Raw genomic sequence first — 22512 nt, 5'->3', positions numbered from 1 at the left:
TATCAGCAGACTTCACATAGTTTGTCTTATAGGCTGGGTATTTTTATACCCCCAAAATCATATATTAAAACTCAGCGTACGGAACTCAGTGGTGCCAGTGTACAAAGGTACCGGCCATTTCAGAGGTTGGCCTTCTCTGGAGGTCTCCCAGCTTATAATTCCTTGCTCCTTGTTGCGTCACTGTTGGAAAAAACCATATCCACCTGAGTTTCTTCTGTGTCCCACCCTCCCGCCATACTGCTCTGGATTAGCAAAAACAGATTTTTTTTCCTTTTGAGGCCAGTAGTTTGCTTATCCACAAGGTCAAGAACTATATCATGTTCAAGTCTGCCACAAATAAAGCCTTGGACATTTCTGATGCTTGATACATATTTATTAGAAGATTGAATGATGGACAGAGGGAATTTGGGTGATGATTTAACTATTCTCTATTTTGAAAGCTCCCGTAGGCAGAGAGTACATGGTTGTGCATACACCAAGGCTGGCGGACAGACGCCTACCACCATACAGATGCGTGTGTTTCAGGAGGACTTCTTCTGTAAATTCATTTCTGTCTCCCACCTTGTTCTAGTAGAGAGCCAGCAACACTTGCCAGGGTGAACTGAAGCACAAGTCCACAGAATAAGCAGTAAGAGAGACATTTCCCCCAGTTTGTCAGGAAAAGAAGAACCTGGCTTACAGGAGCCTATGCAGGGGAGGACATCAGTTGGTCTCAGTGAAAGATTCTTTTAGAATCTTCAACTTCACTTATCTGGAGTCTTGAACTACACTGGAGTAACTTGGTATTGGTGGTTCTGGGATGACCACTGGATTTGTTGTGTAGACATTTGGAATGACCACATCCACCTGAAAAACAAAGGCACACAGCAGGTGCATACTTCAAGAACTCTAGAGTAGTCCTCCAGAGGTTCATTGCTGGAAGGCTACCCTCTAGCATGGTGTGGCGAGGTCTGGGGGACAGCGATTAGGCTGTGGGTACCACTTTTATGAGTGGGTTTATTCTTGACTCAGGGCGAGGGCTACTTTTCACAAGAGAATGCTGTAATAAAGCAAGGCCACCCCACATGCTTCAACCTTTCTCAGCGAGGCCACTCTTCGTTTTCCTTCTCTGCTATGTTATAGCCCAGGCAGAGAAGGCCTCTGCTCAGAAGTACTCAAGGGCAATGCTGTGTAGATACTCCAGCCACTAGAACTTTATTTTATAAACTACCCAGCCGAGTGATAACGACAGAGAGTAGACTAAGGCACCCCAGCAATAAAGACAAGTTAAAGATAAACACTGAGACCTGTGGATATTTTCCCACTTCCTCCTCTTTCACAGGAACAAAATCCACAGAGACCCTGTTAGTTTTCCATCCTCTTGGGGTGTATTTCCACCCACCAAGGCACCCCAGGACTCACATTGTTGTACCGACAGCAGGTCATTTGGCAGCCAAAGTGGGAAGACACACTCGCAACGCAGAACTCCAGCAGGCAGAAGATGAGAAGCACCCCGGAAATAGCCATGCCTATATTCTGGAATCAGACAAAAAAAAGCCAAACAAACCGGAGGGCATCAGTACTGGGCCAGGAGTTTGACAAGACTCTGCAATGGACCCTCTGTGTGGCCTTGGCAAAGTCTTTCTCCCTTAGCCTTATGGGGACAATTGTCTCCCAGGTCTTTGTGAGGTTAAAGTGTGGGTGGAAAATCATTATTTTATCATCCACTGCAGTGTCCTCTGTGGGAGGAGAGTCAGTGGTTAAGGAAGTGCTGTAAAAGGTTGCATCAGGGGTAATTTATTAATAAAATGGGTCGAGTAGAGACTACACATGGTCATGTGTGTCAGAGGGATCAGGCTGGATGCCATGCTGAAGAGAGCTTTGAGAAGACCAGGGCAGCAGGGGGTGGGGGGCAGGATCGGAGCAGGGGAGGGGTAGGGGTAGGGAGAGGTGCAGGAGCAGGGGCAGGGGAGGCTGTTCTGGTGACTGAGATGAGAGATACAGTAGCTAGGACCGACTCTACAATGGGGAACACAGTGGGAAACATGTCTGGATTCTGTATGCACTCCCCAAAAAGAACCAGCTGGATTCGTTAAGGACCCATCTGAGAAGTGAGAGAGTGGAGTCAATGGTTCCTTCATGGTTTTGTCTCTAGCAACTGAAGGATGGAGTTGCCTTGTGAGAAGGAAAAAGCTGAAAGCAAGCTTGTGTGCCGATAGAAAACCTCTAAGAAAATGGAGGGGGTAGGTAGTGCAGAAGAGAGGAGGGGTGGGGGAGGGGAGAGCTTGTCTGCTGGGTGAGGCTGTGGTCTACTGGCAGGCTGAGAGAACACGCCCAAAGCCGCCCATTAGGCTCAGTTTCGCAATCCCCTGTGGCCGCTGAGTACTAGGTTGGAGTGCTGAGGCCATAACGGAGACGTGTTGTCAGTGTAAAACACAACCTGGATTTCAAAGTGTCACTCACTCCTCAAAATGAAAATGTCCCCGACCCTCACTGCACCTTCACCAAATGTGGCCCTGCCCCCCATTTCTCCCACATTCAAGTCCCACATTAACAAGAATCAGAGGGAAGGCTTAGCTGCCAGGCTTTTTGTGGCATGGTCTGAACACAGCTGAGTGGTGGCAGAGATCGTTGACTGAGGACACTCACGCTGCTTTCGTAGTAGTACGGGTAGTTACTGGGGTAAGATAGTGTTCCTGTGACGCACATATCCGCGATGAAGAGCATCATGCCCACTGCAGAAGAGATGGCGCTGAAGATGTTCAAGCCCACACTGGCGTTCATCTGGGGAGGACACACAGGGTCAAGGCGGGAGAGGAATCTGGGTGAAGCTGAGGCGCACAGATTCAGCAAGCTCCCGTCCTCCATTTGCGTTGTGTTCAGCTAGACTGTGCGTAATCTTTACCACCAAAACCATTTGTAAAAGTCAGAGTGCAATGGTACGAAACACGTTATGCATCTGGGCCATTACAGAAAGGTCTGTCTAGATATGTTAGACTTCCCTTTCTGGATGTTTTCCATTGGTGCTCATCTGACTGCAGGTCCTGATCACTAGGAGACAGTTACTCCGGGTTAACCTGCTCATCAAGGGAGCAGAGCTATTATACTGGTCCATTACTAGGGAAGCAGAAAAAGCTCTTTCCACGTGGTTCTTCAGAGTTCAGTTTTTGGATTTCTTAGCGAAGCAGGTGCTGGGACCTTTACTGGTCCCGGCAGAAATGACTGGAAACCTGTTCTATGTGCTGTGCACATACTCTGTGCAGTGTGTCCCGAGGACCTCCCAGCTTTGTGTCTCCTCCTATGAAGGTCTCCAGTGTAAGCCAGTGCTTTCTTCCTCCGTCTTTCCATCTTGACACCTGACAGTGGTGACGGCATTGCTCTTCCCTCTCTGAGTTGTGTGTGTGTGTGTGTGTGTGTGTGTGGTGTGTGTGTGTGTGGTCTGTGGCCTGTATACAAGGGTTAGTGTAAAAGTGATTGCCTTAGGTTTGGTCTTGGTGGAGCAAGAGTCAGGGAAGGATTGTTTGTCAGTCTTATTCCTTACTGTGACACTACAGGCCCCGCTGGACGCACCGCCTCAGAATGTGACTTACCAGGCATGGTGAATTGGGTTGTTTTTCTGCCGCCACCGAGAGAGAACCTGAAATGATAAACTTTTGCACAAGATTGGGAATTTACCAAGTGTTAGGCAGCGGTGTGCCCTTTCTTAGGAATCTGATTCTGAGAGGGATGTCTCTCACAGAGTTACTTATGGCAATCCCGGTTCTACAGTGGTAGAAAATGTGTTTGCTGCCTTGCTAAAGGACAGCGATGGGATAATCAGGATTTTAGGATTCACCAGAACAGGTTCCCCCAACCCCCACCCATGGCTGCTATTTATTTAAAACAGCAGAGTACACACTGGGAACACATGAATCATAAACCATACACATAGTCAAAGAACCAGAGCAGGTTTTAAAGTCTAGTTTGAAACCTAAATCATCTTTGGCGGGTTAATAGCCACTCCAAGTCTTTATTTCCTCATCTGAAAAAAATGTGGCCATTCATATCTTTTTAGGCATCATTGTTATAACTTATGTCCCATATTTACTATGTCTTGTTCATAGTTCCCAACTGATGTATCCCATTTCCTGATGTTAGTTTACACATGTCCACCATCTGTTACTTTCCAGGGTTTAGATCAGGGTTTATGAGATGTGGACTCCTGGAGGGAAGAGGGGAAGGGTACTGGCTCCTCTGGGTGTCCAGACAGAAGTTCAGCATCAGTCCTTCCAGTTACATGCCTGAATGGGTTCTGTCAATCACTTAGATAATGAATGCGAGTCTCTGATGCTGAGCATCATACAAGGGGAGATTTTTTTTTTTGCCAGTACTGGTGCTCTGCAGGCAATGTGGCTCAGGGTTCACTGGCCATTGCTTGCCCAGTGTGATAACAGTGGTGGTCTGGGAGGGAGTAGCTAAGATTTCATACTATCTGCTGGGTTCTACTTGAGGTGCTCTAAGAAATGACTCTGCTGAGGGGAAGTTCACATACCTTACCATTCATCGATTTAAAGCACACAATTCCGGCATTTTAAATGTATTTACAGAGTTGGACAATCTGAGTTGAGAACATCCTCATCATCCCATACAGTGTTTTTCTTAAACCTTGAGCAATAGTCCACCTAACACTACTGTTATTTCCTTTTTAAAGATGGGCAAAGTCTGGGTCTAGGAGAGAAATCATTTTCTTCAGCAGTGAGGCCCCTAAGAAGTTGCCATGCTCCAGTAAATAGCCGCTCACCTGTGCTCATACAGGCAGCCCTAACTAAACTCAGCGGGTCCAAAAAAAAAAAGCACCATGAAAGTAGAAGGTGGACAAGTTGGGGAAAGACAGGAGTCAGAAGGAGTGAGAAGAGGGTGTGAACGTGATCACAATATATAAACATATGTATAAAATTTTAAAAATGAATAAAGTAAATTTGAAAAATAAGAGACTTAGGGATTTTAAACAGTTCATCCAAGATCATCAAGCAAGTAGCGAAGCTTGAGATCAAAACCAGATAGCCCGACGTCAGACTCAATGTCTTAGTCTTCATCCCGTATTCCCACTCAGGACAGATATGTGGTTACCTACAGTGAAAATGTGGATGAGCTGCTTCCCTTCCAAGGAAAATGTCCTGTTTTTTTTTTCTCTCATTGGAAAAACAAATCCAGTTTTACAATGTTTCCCTTATAGAAATGTGTTAGGAAATAAGGGAAGGAAGTTGGAATTTCATGCTCTTGTTAGTCCTCTGGAGGTGCCAGAGGAGATGTTCCTCTGCTCAGGAGGAAGAAGGGCATTAGTAATAGATGGGGACAGAAAGACAGACCTATACTTAAGGAAGTGACAAAGAACAACAACAAATAACAACAACAACAACCACAAGACACCCAAGGACAAGGGGAAGAAAGTTGTGCCCTGAAGGGCCAGCAGGGCACGTCCTGGTGTTCGCAGACACCCAGGGGCTCTAACATGGTACAGCAAGTCAGTGAGTAGCTGTGACATTATGAGATATTTCAATACAGGTCTATCTACAAGTACAGGCATCTGTAGAGGGTTGGGGCAAGGGAGGGGGCTGAGCTCTAAGTCCTGGTCAGTTCAGAGTCCAAGGAACCTGCAGCCTGGGAAGAAGAGTCATGAACAGGAGTCATGGATATGAGTAAGAGGGAACAGGATGTATCTCTGAAGAATACATCCTTATGGTTTTGCAGGCTTGTGAGGCTGTGGGGATGGCAGAGTGCCAACCTATTTTATTTACATTGTACAGGAAAGGATGGCCTTGGTTGCTTTCTAAGGTCATTCTGGAGTTTGGGTATTTATGGGAAAACTCATATTTGAGTCACAGGTAGATGAGGGGAAAGCAAAAAAGAAAGGGAGTTGGAGAAGAGCAGCGTGTGTGCATGTGTGTGTGTGCATGCATGTGTGTGTGTGCGTGTGTGTGCATGCGTTCGTGTGCGTGTGTTGGGGAGGAGCCAGGAAAAGAATGACAGAGTCCAAAGGCAATAAACTGGTATTGAGGAAGGCTTGTAATTTTTTTGTGGAGTCACAGATAACCTTGATAATCTAATAAAAGCCGTGGACCTTTTCAGAAAAAGAATGCATAGCTATTGTGCTGGATATTTCCCTGCAATGGCCTCTGAGCCCATCTGTGGACAGTAAGTTAGACATCTCCACTGTGGGGCCACAGTCTCTACCTACTATTGGACAACAACAACAAAATAGTGTTTTTTTGAGTTTAGTCTTCTGGGTGTCTGTTGAACAATGCTGAAAGCTTAGCTCCAGTATTGTTTTCTTTGTGAGTTAAATGCTGCTATTACTGGGTTGATGACTTAGAAGAAACATCTTGGTTTTGGTGAGTACAGCTTTGTAGGGCTATAGCTTGATTTCTGACCCTCAGTTTTGTATTTTCAAAGACCTAACTCTAGAACCTCATAATTGTGATTTATTATGTATCCCCAGCTGACCTGGACCTCACTCTGTAGACTGGACTGCCCCTGAACTCACAGAGATCCTTTTGCTTCTACCTCCAGAGTGCGGAGATTCTATCATCCATATCCATCAGCATTCTTATAAGTGGAGGTTAACATGGGTGGACTATAAATTGTTATGTTAAGTGAAATAAGTCAGAATCTAAAAGGCAAATACCACATAATTTCTCTCATAGGCAGATTGTAGTGTGTGTGTGTGTGTGTGTGTGTGTGTGTGTGTGTATGTGTGTGTGTGTTATAAGTCATGAAAGGGGACAAAGAGATCATAAGGTTCATGGCAAATGAGAGTGGCAACAGAAACTGGATGGGAAAGGAGAAGGGGAGTGTGATGAAATTGTCAACCTGATATTACCTACATCATCTAGGTAATATCATCTCAGTGAGGGATTGCCTACATTTGTTTGGCCTGTGATCATGTCTGGAAAGGATTATCTTAATTAATTTAATTGATATGGGGCGACAAAAGTCACTGTGGGAAGCACCATTCCTCAGACAGGGGTTCCTGATTATGTCGGAGTTGAGAGCTTGAGTTCATCCCCAGCAATCATGTAAGGTGAGCATGCATGCATCCATTTCTCTTTGGTCTTGACTCTATCTGATACGATTAGCTGTTTCAAGTTCTCAACACCTCGACTTCTTTTCAGTAAAGGAATGTAGCCTCTAGTCTGGAATCATAAGCTGAAGCAAATCCTTTCTCCCCTGTGTTGTTTCATCAGGGTATTTTATCACAGCAATAGAAAGGAAACTAAAACAGGGGGCTTTTAGGGGAAGGAAAGGGTCAAGTGGGAGGGGGAGCAGGGGAGCAAGGGAGGGGAGTGCCAGGGAGAAGACAAGAACAAAGTAGGAGCGAAAGCGCCATAATAAACCCATTACTTTGCATGCTAATTTAAAACACCACCACCACCAGTACCACCACTACCACCACCACCAGCAGTACCACCACCACCAGCAGTACCACAACTACCACCACCACCACTACCACTACCATCAGTACCACCACCACCAGCAGTACCACCACTACCACCACCACCATTACCACTACCACCAGTACCACCACTACCATCACCACCATCAGCACCACCACCACTACCATCAGTACCACCACTACCATCACCACCATCAGCACCACTACCACAAGTACCACCACTACCACCACCACCATCAGTACCACTACCACCACCATCAGCACCACTACCACAAGTACCACCACTACCACCACCACCATCAGTACTACTACCACCACCATCAGCACCACTACCAGCACCAATACCACCACTATCACCACCACTACCAGCACCGCTACCACCACCAGTACCACCACTCTCAACATCACCAGCAGTACCACCACTACTACCACCACTATCAGCACCACCACCACCATCAACATCATCATCAGAACCACCAGCACTACCACCACCAGCAGCACCATGACCAATACCACCACTCCCACCACCACCATCAGCACCACCACCACCAGCACCACCAGCGGTAACAGCACCACCAGCACCACCACTACCACCACTAGCACCACCACTACCATCAGCAGCATTATTATTATCAGCAACATCATCATCATCATCATCATCATCATCAACAACAACAACAACAAAGAAGTTGGGACACAAGGCAGGCACCAGGAGAAGATGGCTAGCTGTAAGGTTAGTAGAGACTGCAGTGATGATTACCAGCTGACATTCTTGTCTTGGGTTTCTGGCCTTCAGAACAGGGAGATCACATATTTCTACGGTCTGGGCTACCCAACCAATGGCAGTTTCTTATATCCATCCCAACCCCTACTCCAACTAAGACTTTTGAGCAAGAACCTCCGTATTCCCCAGCAGCTTGATGAGGCTGCCCTGAGCATCAGACTGGAGCTACTCACCCAGATGCCTCCCCAGAAGGGGAAGCCTCCGAAGAGGGACACGGGTATATAGTACCCGTAGAGGTTCATGAGCATGATGGAGCCCAGGCCAATGTGCACCAAGCCAATCAGGATCTGGATGGCCTGTCACGAGAACCACAAGCTGAAGCCTTTGCCTCTGAGCCCTGATCTTGCCTATCCTTTTACTTCCTTTCCCATTTGGTGTCCCTGGTCTAAAAGATAATGTGAGAAACATATTAATAAAATCAAAACTATCTATAATCAAACCCTCCCTGGAGAAAGCAAACATTTACATTTCATTATAAATTTCTATTGTTCTTCAAACACATATCTTGGTAACATAGAAACAGTGCCTATGTACTTTATTAACTTAATGCTTTATAATGAGAATATCCTTGGGTTGTTAAATTTTCTTGGTATGTATGAGTGTGTTTGAACATGTTCATACGTGTATGTGCATGGATGTGTGTCCAAGCATGTGTGAGTGGAAGCTGGAGATTGACACCAGGTGTCTCTATCAGTCATTCTCCATCTTATTTTTCTGAGACAGAGTCTTTTACCAAACCTGGAGCTCACCAATTGGTTAACATGGCTGGCCAGCAATCTCCAGGGATCCTCTTGTCTCTTTCTCCCCAGTGCTGGTATTATAGGCTCATGCTATTGTACCTAGCTTTTACATGATTACTTTGGATCTGTATTCAGGTCTCTACACTAGCAAGCACGTTGCTCTTGGAAACACTTCCCTATTCACTAGCCATTTTTCAAAATATTCTCTAAGGGCTTCCTAGAGTCTCTGAAGGCAGCTGTAAGACTGATGTTGGGCAGGTAAGATGCCCTTTAGTTTTTTATATTACACACAGTCTTATGTTCAGCATCCTTGTGTGTAATTTTTTGCCTTTAATTTTTTCTTGTCTCATAGATTCTTTGTCTTTCCTTACTCTTTACTGAATTCATGTGTTGAGGTCCTAGTTTCTCTGAATATGGCCTGATATGAATATAGAAATGTTGCTGGTGCCATGAATCAAGATGAGATCATGCTGGAATAGGGTGAGTTCTAATCCAATATCACCAGTGTCATTACTTAAAATAATTAGTTGTGAAAATCTAGGATTCTGAATCCAAAGCCTACTTCAAAAACCAAAATAAAACGAAACAGCCATGTGAGAATCTGAGTGATGCTGCAGCAGCCAAGAAGCTACTAGAAACTGGGAGAAAGATCTGTAAGATCTGTAAGAGATCCTTCCTTTATGCGTGCAGAGGGAGCTACCCAACTTATGGCAGTTCTTCAATCCCAACAGACTTTGATTTTAGATATTATTTCTCCAGAAATGTGAAGCAATGCATTTCTGTTGTTCTTGGCTGTCAGTCCATGGTCTATATTATAGCATTCATAAGAAGCTAATATAGATACTGCTGTGTGTGTGTGTTTCCTGCAGATATGCTGTATAAAGCATATATATTGTTTCCTTAGGTTCACACTAATGGTACATTAATAACATATCTTGGAATAAGACCCAATCATTGCACAAAGAGCTTCCTTGTTCTCTTCATGGTTCTATAACATTCTTTTTGTTGTAAGTACAACACAATGGCTTGACTAATGTTAAATTGATGGATAGTATACTGGTTAGTTTTAACTGTCAATTTGATACAACATGCAGTCACATAGGAAGACAGTATTGATGAGGAACTGTCTAGGTTAGGTTAGACTGTGGGAATTTCTGTGGGGGATTGTCTCCATTTCTCATTCATTCGTGTGGGAAGATCCAGTTCATTGTGGGCAGCACTATTCCCAAGAGAGAGGCCCTGAACTGTAGAGTATAGAGAAAGATATATGAGAGCTAGAAGGAGCATAGATGTGTTAGTTCCCCTTTGCTCTTGCTGTGGATGTGATGTAACCTGCTTCAAATTCCTCTTTGACTTCCCCGATAACCTGGAACTGTAAGCCAAATAAACTTCTCCCTCCCATCTGTTGCTTTTCATCTGAGTATTTTTATCACAGCAACAGAAACAAAATCAGGATAGTTTGGTTGTGTTCATCCTTCTGTCCCGACAAGCTACACTGCAACAAATAAACTCATAGGTGCCACATTTCTTGTGCATAGTGGCATATTTGGAGTCTAAAATCTCACAAATGGACCCCTGGAGATGGCTTTCAGCTTGCAAGTGCTTCACTAAGCACTTTACCAACTGAGCTATCCCAGTCTGCTGCTCCCTCTTTGGAATTTCTAGTCATCTATCTCAATTCCTCTCTCTGTGGCGTGGCCTCAGGGTCACAAAGTGAACTTTCACTTACCCCTAGGACTTTGCCATCTTTCAAGACTTTCTGAACTGGCACTGCACCAGGTGGATTTCCTTGAATTATGTGGATTTGAGTCTGGTTGCCTGGATACAGAGGCACCTGAGACACTGTTCCTGTCATCACAGGGTAACTGTTGTAGGGTGGCACCACATATACAGAATTGGGCGTGGGGCCTGGTGAAGTCGTTGGGTTCATGCTGATAAAGAAATAAGTGCAATAGAGTCACTCGTCATTTGTATACTTGTGTTTACAGTTTTCAAAAGACTTCAAGAGGCTGGGGAGACAGCTCAAACAGTAGCTACTTGCTACACAAGCATGCGGATATGAGTTTGTATCTCCAGCACCTTAGCAAAAGGTCAAGCCTAGGATCTTGACCTTGAGATGTCTTAGCAGGTGAAGGCACTTACTGCCTGATGACCTGAGTTTGGGCCCTGGGACTCACATGGTGGAACTGACTCCCCAAAGTTGTGCATTGACCTCCAATAACATTTACTGGCACATCTGTGGTCATCCACAGTAAGCAAATAAAATATAATAACAACAATAATAAAACAGCTTTAGTGTTATTGTCTTTATTGCCAAGCATCCCTGCCAGGCAAGAGAGACAGGAAATCTCTAGGGCTAGTTGGTTGCCAGTCTAAAAGATAAGATGAAGAGTGAGTGAAGAAGACACCCAACATAGACCTGTGGCCTCCATACATATGTGCACACATATGTGTGCACACCCACACATGTGCACATATATAGGACTTTAAACACTTTAAAATAACTGAGAATGAAGCCAGGTGTTATGGTGGTGGTGTACATCTTTACTCTCAGCCCTCAGGAGGTGGAGGCAGGCAGATCTCTGTGAGTTCGTGGCCAGCTTGGTCTATAGAGTGAGTTCTAAGACTGCTAGGGTTACACAGAAACCCTCTCTTGAAAAAACAAAGCAAAACAAATAAACAAAAACCAACCAACCAAGCAACCAAACAAGCAAACAAAAATCCCAACTGAGAATGGCTTTTTCTTGAGCAATTCAACCCCATATCCTTGCTAATCCCATTTTGGAGACAATGTTAAGCCTTCTTTACAGGACTCACTGAGAATGCCAGGCCGCCAACGCTTTACAAAGGCATCTCTTTCATTCTTAACCTTAGTCCCATGGATTAATAAAGTATGGCCCAGAGAGGTTAAGTGATCCCGGAAGACAGGCTGAAGCTTTTCCCCATTTGCATGGCTCCTAGTGTTTCCATCTTGGTTTGCATACATTGACATTATCTGGCACTAGAGTGCCACAGCGGAAAGACTCTTGGGAACACTGAGTTCAGTTCTCTTAGATTTCCAAAAAGGAAATGGAGACTGGGACTTCTCCAGTGTCAGGACATATTAGAAAATTGGAGGTCATTGTGCTCAAGAAAAGTCCATTATCAGTGTAGTGTATGTGTGTGTATATGTGTGTGTGTGTTCCATGCCACACACTTGGAGGTCAGAGAGTAACTGGTGGAAGTTGATTTTATCCTGCCACCACGTGGGTCCTAGATCTCAAACTCAAGATATCAGTCTTGGCAGCAGTAACCCTCACCCACTGAGTTAGCGTGCCTTTAAAATTTTCTTTCCTTTTCCCATTACACTTTTGGAGCAGACACAGCAAACTGAGCACAATACACCCTTCCAACATCTTTCATCCATTCACATTCCCCATATCTCATTTGACATAAATCCCTTTTCTCCATCCCTCAGCGATCCGTACAAATACTTGATTATGCACACTCACCTTACTGTGCCTGTTGCCAAGTAAGTCTCTCTTGCTCCTGTTCCCAACTCTCTGCTGTGGAGAACTTACTCCTCTAGAGAGTGACTGCACCCTGTCCAGTTGTCATTTAGAATGATCCAAAGTCCTCTCCACTTCTTTCCTGGGCAAGGATCATTCATTTAGAATGATCCAAAGTCCTCTCCACTTCTTTCCTGGGCAAGGACTGGGTCAGCAGCTGTTCAGAGCTTCCACACCCATATTTGCTTCCTGCTTTAGTCATGGAAACAATTAAATACAGTTCCTTTTGTCAAGGGTTTCATGATGCCTGAATGCATAGATTGTGCTGGGTGCTCTGGGAGACAAAAGAATGACCTGGGCACTCAGGGTTTGATGTACTGAGCTGAAATAGAGGACAGAATGACATCAATTTCACAGCAAAGAGATAAAGTGATCCCAGGAGAACACAGAGAGAAATGACTGATTGGCATTGGAGTGCTTCGATATTTGAAATCATTGCACTGCAATGAGAAAAGTTGGAACCAATGGGTAATATGAGACACATACTCAACTCCCATATTTGTTATCAAATATTTATTTATTTTATGTGTATGGGTTTTTTTTTGCATTTATGTTTGCTTGTCTACTATGTGTGCAGTGACTAAAGAGGCAAGAAGAGGGACACTGGATCCCCTGGAGCTGCTCCAGATGGTTGTGAACCACCATGTAGGTGCTGAGAATTCCTACTGGTATATAAAAGACACTCAATAAAATCTCACTAACTGAGCACATAAAGATGTGGGCATAGTTGGAACTTTGGAAGTTGGCCAGTTGAAAGTTGACAGAGCCTATGTAAAGGGACAAAACCAAGAAGAGAGGGAGCACAGGACAAACTTTGGGCAGGCACACATAAAGTCAAAAGGGTGAAAAACCCTGATGCAGTCAAACCTTGCCAACATTCATTTCAACCAGATTTGCCCCTTAACTTCTTTCTTATTGTCTTTATTGGGCTATACATTTTCTCCACTCCTCTCCCTTCCTCCCCTCTCCCCTTCTACTCTCACTCATGACCCCTATGCTCTCAATTCACTCAGAGGATCTTGTCTTTCTCACTGTCCTATGTAGATCCATGTATGTCTTTTAGGGTCCTCTCTGTTGTCTAGGTTTTCTGAGATTGTGGCCTGTAGGCTGGTTTTTCTTTGCTTTACGTCTAAAAGCCACTTATCAGTGAATACATATTATACTTGTTTTCTGGGTCTGGGTTACCTCACTCAATAAGTTTTTTCTAGATCCATCCATTTGCCTGCAAATTTCAATATGTCATTATTATTATTATTATTATTATTAGTATTATTATTATTATTTTGGAGAATCTTTTGGGTATATACCCAATGGTGGTATTGCTGGGTCTTGAGGTAGATAGTTTCTTAGTTTTCTGAGAAATTGCCATACTGATTTCCAAAGCCACTGTACAAGTTTGCACTCCCACCAGCAATGGAGGAGTGTTCCCCTTACCCCATATCCTCAAAAAAATTAGTAGCCCTCTTTTATACAGATGATAAATGGGCTGAGAAAGAAATTAGAGAAATGGGGCCTGAAGAAACAGATTGAGCTAGCGACCTGACTCAGAGTCAGCGATCTCCACTGGAACCAGAGTGGGACTGAACCAGCTACCTAGGACAGAGAGGGAACAAACTCCACCGGGAGCAGAAGCCAGGAGCAAATTCAGTCCTGGGAGCCAACCTAGTCCCAGGATACTGGCGGATCAGGATTGAGCCAGTGACCAGATCCAGAGTCAGCTATCTCCACCGGAACAGGTACAGGGGAGTAACTGCTGAGCGAGTGAGCCAGAACAAGAGACTGCTGAGGGTCCAGACGTGAATCTGGGACCTTAAAGGGAGTAGACCTAAGCCAAGACTCTGCTGGGTCTGCATGTGAATCAAGGACCTCCCAGGAACTAGGCCTGAGCCGGGACCTCTGCCAGTCTGGGCGTGAGTGAACCTGGGACCTCCGAGGGAGTAGGCAGGAACCACAGATCTCGGTGGGGCCAGGCGTGGGTTTGAGACCTCAGAGAGAATAAGCCCAAGCCAGGACATCTGTGGGTCCAGGCATTGGTCTGGGACATCAAAGGGAATAGGCAGGAACCTGGAACCTCTGCGGTCTGAGAAGAGTCTGGGACCTCTGAGGAAGCAAGCAGATCCTCTGCGGGTCCAGGCACACCATGACCAGGGACCTCTGAGGCAATAGACCAGAACCAGAAACTTTTCCAGGTCCAACTCCAACCCAGGGACTTCTGCAGGAGGGAATTCAGATCAGGATTTACAGATACAGGTCAAAGCCAGTAACCTAGCCAAAGTTGCCCTGAGCAACAAATTCCTTAGGAGTGGGACTGAATGAGCCACCTAGGACAGAGAGGGCTGGAGGAAACAAGCTCCACTGGGAGCAAAAGCCAGGAGCAAATCCAGCCCCAGAAGCCAACCCAGTTCCCAGACACTGGTGGATCAGGATTGAGCCAGCAACCAGATCCAGAGTCAGTGATCTCCACCAGAACAGGTCCAACTCCAAGCCAGGGACTTCTGCAGGAGGAGATCCAGACCAGGATTTATAGAAACAGGGCAAAGCCGGCAACCTAGACCAAAGTAAGCCTGAGACAGCAAACTCTGAGGGAGCAGAGCAAAACACAGGAGCATTGAGCTATCTCCAGGAACATGGAGTAACCAACTAGTACTATGACACTGACTGTACCATGAGAAACACCATCGGAGATTTGGATTCACTGGCACCTAGAAAACTATTCAACAGAATCTCAGACAACCCCAGCCACACCTATTAGAGGAAAAGATGAGTAGAAAAGGTAAGATCACAAACACAACTTCAGTAAAACCTAAAGACCCTACAACAGCAAGACCTAAATAACCAAGTATGAATTAACCAGAAGAAAATGACCTAAAAAATAGCTTCAAGAGAATGTTTGAAATTCTTAAAGATGAAATGAGAAAGTCCCTTAAAGAAATTGAGGAAAAGACAAACAAAAAATTGGAAGGCATCAGAAAAATCACTTAAAGAAAACCAAGAAAAAAAAATCAAACATATGAAATAAACTATTCAAGACTTGAAAATTGAAATAGAAACAATAAAGAAAACATAAGTTGAGGGAATTATGGAAACAGAAATCATAAGAAAAAGATCAGGAACCACAAAGGCAAGCATGAACAGCAAAATAAAAGAGATGAAAGAGAGAATCTCAAGTGCTGAAGATACAATAAAGGAAATAGACTCATTGGTCAAAGAAAGCATTATATCTAACAAAAGCTCAACACAAAATATCCAGGAAATATGGGGCACCATGAAAAGACCAAACATAAGAATAAGAGGTATAGAAGAAGGAGAAGAAGTTCAACTCAAAAACACAGAAAATGTAACAGGATCATAGAAGAAAACTTTCCCAACCTAAAGAAAGGTATCCCTATGAAGATACAAGAAGCTTACAGAACACCAAATACACTGGATCAAAAAAAAAGTCCTCTCGCCACATAATAATCAAAACACTAAACATACAGAATAAGAAAAGAATATTAAGAGCTGCAAAGGAAAAAGGCCAAGTAACATATAAAGATACACCTATCAGAATTACACCTGACTTCTCACTGGAGACAATGAAAGCCAGAAGGTCATGGTCAAGCATTAGGCAGACATTAAGAGAACATGGATGCCAGCCCAGACTACTATACCCAGCAAAACCTTTAATCACCATAGAAGGATAAAATATGATATTCCATAACAAAACCAGATTTACACAATACCTAGCCACAAACGCAGCCTTACACAAAATACTAGAAGGAAAACTCCAACCCAAGGAAGATGGCTACATAAACAAAAACACCGACAATTGATGGTCTCATAGCTGCAAACCCCAAAGAAGAGAAAAATGCACAAATTAACACCACCAACAATGAACACTAAATTAGCAGAAGATAGCAATCACTGGTCATTAATATCCCTTAAAGTAAATGGACTCAAATCACCTATAAAAAGGCACAGGCAAACAGATTGATTACAAAAACAAAATCCATCCTTCTTCTGCATACAAGAAACACACCTCTATCTCAAAGACAGACATTGCCTCAGGGTAAAGGGCTGGAAAAGAATTTTCCAATCAAATGAACCTAAGAAACATGCTTGTGTAGCTATCCTAATATCTAACAAAATAGACTTCAAGCTAACATCAATCAAAAGAGACAAAGAAGGACATTTCATATAAGTCACAGGAAAATCTATCAAGAGGAAATCTCAGTACTGAACATCTATGCCCCAAATACAAGGGCACCTTCATATGTAAAAGAAACACTTCTAAAGCTTAAATCATACATTAAACTCACACACTAATGGTGGGAGATTTCAACACTCCACTCTCAACACTGGACAGGTCAGTCAGACAAAAAATTAACAGAGAAATAAGGGAACCAACAGATGTTATGACTTAAATAGACTTAACAGACATCTATAGAATATTTCATCCAAGCATAAAAGAATATAACTTTTTCTCAGCACCTCATGGAACCTTTTCAAAAATTGACCACGTACTCGGTAACAATACAAACCTCAACAGATCCAAAAAAAAAAAAATTGGAATAACCCCATGTATCTTATCGGATCACCAAGGCTTAAAAGTAGAATTCAACAGCAATACTAATTCCAGAAAACCCACAAACACATGGGAATTAAGCAATGCTCACCTGACTCATCAACTGGTCAAGCGAGAGCTAAAGGGAGAAATTAAAGACTTTCTCCTAAAATTCAATGAAAATGACCACACAACACACCCAAATTTATGGGACACAATGAAAGCAGTGTTAAGAGGAAAGTGCAAAGCACTAAATTCCTACGTAAAGAAGCTGGAAAAAAAAATCCCACACTAGTGAATTAACAGAATATTTGAAAACTTTAGGACAAAAAGAAGCAAGAAATAATCAAATTGAGAGCTGAAATCAACCAAATAAAAACAAATAAAACAATACATGAATCAATGAGACAGAGTTGGTTCTTTGAGAAAATCAGCAAAATAGACAAACCTTTATTCAAACTAACCAAAGGGCAGAAAGAGAATATCAAAATTAACAAAATCAGAAGTTAAAAGGGGGCATAACAATGGACATGGAGGAAATCTTCAGGTCATATTTTGAAAATCTGTACTCCACAAAATTGGAAAACTTAAAGGAAATGGACAACTTTCTGGATAAATATTACTTACCAAAATTAAATCGAAACCAGATAAGCAAATTAAACAGACCTATCACTGCCGAAGAAATAGAAACAGTCATCAAAAGTCTCCCAACCAAAAAAAAAGCCCAGGACTAGGTGGTTTCTGCTCAGAATTTTACAAGGTTTTTAAGGAGAACTAATACCAATACTCCTCAAATTGTTCCACAAAATAGAAACAGAAGGAACATTGCCAAACTCTTTTTATGAGGCTACAATTACCCTGATACCCAAACCCCAGAAGGATATTACTAACAAAGAGATTACAGACCAATCTCACTCATGAACACTGATGCAAAAATACTCAATAAAATACTGACAAATCGAATCCAAGAACACATCAGAACCATCATCCACCATGATCAAGTCAGCTTCATCCCGGAGATGCAGGGATGGTTCAACATATGAAAATCTGTCAACGTAATCTACCATATAAACAAGATGAAAAATAAAAACCACATGATCATCTCATTAGATGCCGAAAAAGCTTTCCATAAAGTACAACATCCCTTCATGATAAAGGGCAGGGAATACAAGGAACATACCTAAACATAATAAAGACAATATATAGCAAGCCAACAGCCAACTTCAAACTAAATGGAAAGAAACTCATTGCAATCCCACTGAGCTCAGGAAGAAGACAAGGTTGCCTATTCTCTCTGTATTTATTAAATATAATTCTTGAGGTCCTAGCTAGAGCAGTAAGACAACAAAAGGAGATCAAGTGCATACAAATTGGAAAAGAAGTCAAACTCTCACTGTTAGCTTATGTTATGATAGTTTACATAAGAGCCCTCCAAAATCCTATCAAAGAACTTCTACAACTCATAAACACTTTCAGTAATGTAGCAGGATACAAGATTAATTCAAACAAATTAGTAGCCCTCCTTTACACAGATAATAAATGGGCTGAGAAAGAAATCAGAAAAACATCACCCTTCACAGTAGCCACAAATATCATAAAATATCTCGGAGTAACTCTAACCAAACAAATGGAAGGCTTGTAGGCCAAGAACTTCAAATCTTTGAAGAAAGAAATTGAAGAAGATACCAGAAAGTAGAAAGATCTCCCATGCTCTTGGGTAGGCAGAATTAACATAGTAAAAATGGTAATCTTACCAAAAGAAATCTACAGATTCAACACAATGCCCATCAAAATTCCAGCAAAATTCTTCACAGATTTGAAAGAACAGTACTCAACTTCATATGGAAAAGCAAAAAATCCAGGATAGCCAAAACCATCCTGAACAATAAAAGAGCTTCTGGAGGCATCACAATCCTGGACTTCAAACTCCACTACAGAGCTACAGTACTGAAAACATCCTTGTATTGGCAGAAAACCAGACAAGAGGATCAAAGGAACCAAACTGAAGATCAGGATATCAATCCATGCTCCTTCTAACACTTGATTTTTGATAAAGAAGCAAAAAATATCAAATGGAAAAAAGAGAACATGTTAAACAAATGGTGCTGGCATAACTGGATATCAACATGTAGAAGAATTAAAATAAATCCATATTTGTCACCTTGCACAAAACTCAAGTCCAAATGGATCAAAGACCTCAACATAAAGCTAGCTATACTGAATCTCATAGCAGAGAAAGTGGGAAGTACACTTGAGTGCATTGGCAAGGAAACCACTTCCTAAATATAACCCCAGCAGCACAGGCACTGAGAGAAACAATTAATAAATGGGATCTCCTGAAACTGAGAAGCTTCTGTAAAGCAAAGGACATGGCCAACAAAACAAAACGACAGCCTTCAGAATGGGAAAAGATCTTCACCAACCCCACATCAGACAGAGAACTGATCTCCAAAGTAGACAAAGAACTCAAGAAATTGGCCATCAAAAGAACAAGTAATCTAATAAAACATGGAGTATACACCTAAACAGAGAACTCTCAACAGAGGAATCTAAAATAACTTAAAGACCCTTAAGGAAATGCTGAACATTCTTAGTCATCAAAGAAATGCAAATCAAAACAACTCTGAGAATCCATCTTACACCTGTAAGAATGGCCAAGATCAAAAACGCTGATGACATCCCCTTAGCTTTTAAAGGTAGCTCTTTATTAGATCTTATCTGTGGGATATTTTCTCTAAACAATTTAGCAGTTGTTTAGTTTGTGTATGCATGGTATACATGTCCTGTGTGGCAGTCTGTAGGTCAGAGATCTAGTTCGGATATTTTTCTCTATTGTTCTCTGCCTCACTTTTTCCATTTTCCAACATTTCTTTAGCATATATTAGTTATGTATAGTGATGGGCTTCACTCTGGCATTTTATACATTTGGATGTTAGATTTGGGTCATAGCCATTCCCTCATTGTTTTCATATTCCTTTCCTGCTGATCCTCTTCCTTTTTTTTTTTTTACCAACAAATCCTCTTCTTATTTTCATGTTTCTCTCTATTTTTCGGGAGCAATATGTTTAATAAAGATCACACCTTACACATGGATGTTGAGATGAGGAAAATGTCTATCCTTCCCTCAGCAACTACTAAGGGCTCACAGACCTCCAGGAGAGGTGTGGCTTCATGAGCCTCTGCCCATTTGCTTTGTTTTCAGAGACAGGATTTTACAGCGAATCTGAAACTTGCTGACTACACTGGCCTGGTTGGTCAGGGATCCAGCCTTAGAGTTATAGAAGCATGCTGCCTCATCTAGCTTTCTTGGAGGGGCCGGGGAGCTGGACTCAGGCCCTCATGCTTCCACAGCAGGCATTTTCTCACTCCTTCCTCTCCCTGGGCACAGTGATTGTTTTTGACTTATTAAAAAAATTTGATCCTAAAAATGTATAGCTCAATTAAAAACAATAACGTATAGAAAAATTTTATCCTGAAAAAGTAAAAACATTAACATTTAAAATGTATCAATTCTTTGTCTCATTACTTAGTAGTTTGAGACACAGAACACTTTTTAAACCCATGGTTAAATGGAATCTTAATTTTGCTTTCTTTTAGTACTTCTGTGGTTTTACTTTCTTTTTCCTCCTTCCTCCTTCTTCCTTCTTCCTCCTTCTTCCTTCTCCCTTCTTCCTTCTTCTTCCTTCTTCTTTCTTCTTCCTTTTTCCTCCTCCTCTTCCACCTCCTCTTTCCCCTTCTTCCATTACAGTGCTGGGGATGAAACCCAGGGTCTCACACATGTTGGGGAAAGGGCTCTACCACTTCAGCTACATTTGTAGCTCCAGTTTTTTCTTTTACATTTTGTTTCCTTGTATGAGTTCATCCTTGCAAATAGCATAAGCTGTACATCTGATTCTATACCTTTCCAAAAGGCTATTTGGTTATCTTAGAACATTCTACTAGTTAGTCCATTTTTACTGCAGTGTACTGAAATGTCACCTTAGTAACAAGCTCAATTTCCATTTGAGATTTTTTCTTTTATACCACTGGCGTGCTTGTCTATGCAGGTGTTACTTCAATGGTTATTTTTTTTTATAGAGGTTTTTTACACTATGCTTTAATGTCTGGTAGGATCAGTCTTTCTTGAAATTAAACACATTTTTTTCTTACTATTTTTGTGAATTTGCTTTTTAAAGAGGAGATTTTCTGTAATTTGTCTAGTTCCATAAAATAACCCAACAGCCTCTCAGAAAGAGAGGTGAGGTAAGCCACTTGCACTGAAGGAAGTAATAAGCGGTTGAACCAGCCCATGTAATGACCAAGGCTTAGTTCATGTGAGTCTTATGGAACCAGATTTAACTAGCTATGATATAGTTCGGGATTTTCCTTCCTTTTATTGACTTCCTGGAAATAGTGACAACTGTCTTGAAGGGACTAAAACCTTGAGGGGAGGGAGACCTCAGGAAGGGTGCATTTGCTGGTATTGGTTTGGATTTGAGGTGATACTGTTCACTTCCTAGTGGGCAGGTAGCTCGAAGAGATAGGGAGATAGATCAACCGAGTCTTCAACACATGGACCTGTAGAGACAATTCACGTTCAAAGCATAACCTCCCTCAAGGATGCTCAGCTATCTGCCAGTGCTAAGCATTTCAGGACTGGAGAATTTGCTGACTACACATGTGAAGGAGTCTTTGGAGAAGTTGCGTGATGGAGCCTGGAGATAGCGTCACAGAAAAGCTGAGAAGCAACCTTGCTACTTACATATGTAGCATTTACAATAGTTTTTGTTGTTATACAATATTAAATATGCACATTAAATAACAAATTTGAATATTTCAAAAACAGCTTCCATTGATTTTTAAAAAGGTTAAATGAAATGAGTTCCTGTGGGATTGGAGAGGTAGGGTAAGGTGCTTTGCAAGCTTGAGAGTCTAAGAACCCATGCTGAAGAAAAGCATTTGGTGGCGTGTGCTTTTAATCTCAGCTGTGGGAAAGGAGAGACAAGGAGACCCCTGGGCTCAACAGCCAGTGGACTTAGCATACCTGGGGAGGTCCAGGTTAGTAAGAGACCCTGTACCAGAAAACAAAAAGGATAGCATCTTAGGAATGACACCTGATGTTGTCCTCTGGCCTCCACACCCATGTGCAAATGTGTGTGCATATGTGTATAAAAGTGCATATACCTGTGTGGTGGGGACTATTACTTTAACTATGTAAAGGTGTGTTATATTTGTTTATGCTGCATTTGATTATAATGTAGAGATGTGTTGCTTTGCTTGGTTTATTAGACCAAGGCACCTGATTGGTCTAATAACAAGCTGAACAGCTAATAATTAGGAGTAGTGGGATAGGCAGGGTTGCTGGGCAGAAAGAATAAGTAGGGGGAGGCATCTAGGCTTGAGAGAGAAGTGAGGAGAGAGAATGAGGGAGAAAGGAAGGCAGACACCCGGGGCCAGCCAGATACGGAGGAAGCAGTGAACAGTAGGACATACATAATGAGAGAAAG

At 42.6% G+C, this 22512-nt stretch overlaps 2 protein-coding genes across 2 annotated transcripts in view; both read right to left on the bottom strand.

Moving 5' to 3' along the window:
- Nucleotides 1-351: 351 nt before the first annotated feature.
- Ms4a8 (membrane spanning 4-domains A8) lies at nucleotides 352-12577 on the bottom strand. The gene is made up of 7 exons (XM_048458586.3): nucleotides 12427-12577; nucleotides 10665-10866; nucleotides 8369-8491; nucleotides 3570-3629; nucleotides 2629-2763; nucleotides 1402-1515; nucleotides 352-846 (listed from the first exon to the last, which is right to left on the bottom strand). The coding sequence occupies exons 2-7, from the start codon at nucleotides 10863-10865 to the stop codon at nucleotides 748-750; spliced, it is 732 nt and encodes a 243-aa protein (XP_048314543.3). The 5' UTR covers nucleotide 10866; nucleotides 12427-12577; the 3' UTR covers nucleotides 352-747.
- Nucleotides 12578-12666: 89 nt separating this feature from the next.
- The window catches only part of LOC125415969 (uncharacterized), a 49771-nt gene continuing 39925 nt past the window's right edge, over nucleotides 12667-22512 (bottom strand). The window contains exon 7 of the mRNA XM_085693634.2: nucleotides 12667-12805. Within this exon, the coding sequence (XP_085549760.1) occupies nucleotides 12786-12805 (20 nt within the window). The 3' untranslated portion in view covers nucleotides 12667-12785. The remainder of the gene's footprint in view (nucleotides 12806-22512) is intronic.

The sequence above is a fragment of the Myodes glareolus genome, chromosome 7, assembly GCF_982192425.1.
Source record: "Myodes glareolus chromosome 7, mMyoGla1.1, whole genome shotgun sequence".
Taxonomy (NCBI): domain Eukaryota; kingdom Metazoa; phylum Chordata; class Mammalia; order Rodentia; family Cricetidae; genus Myodes; species Myodes glareolus.
This window is presented reverse-complemented; position numbering and strand designations above follow the sequence as displayed.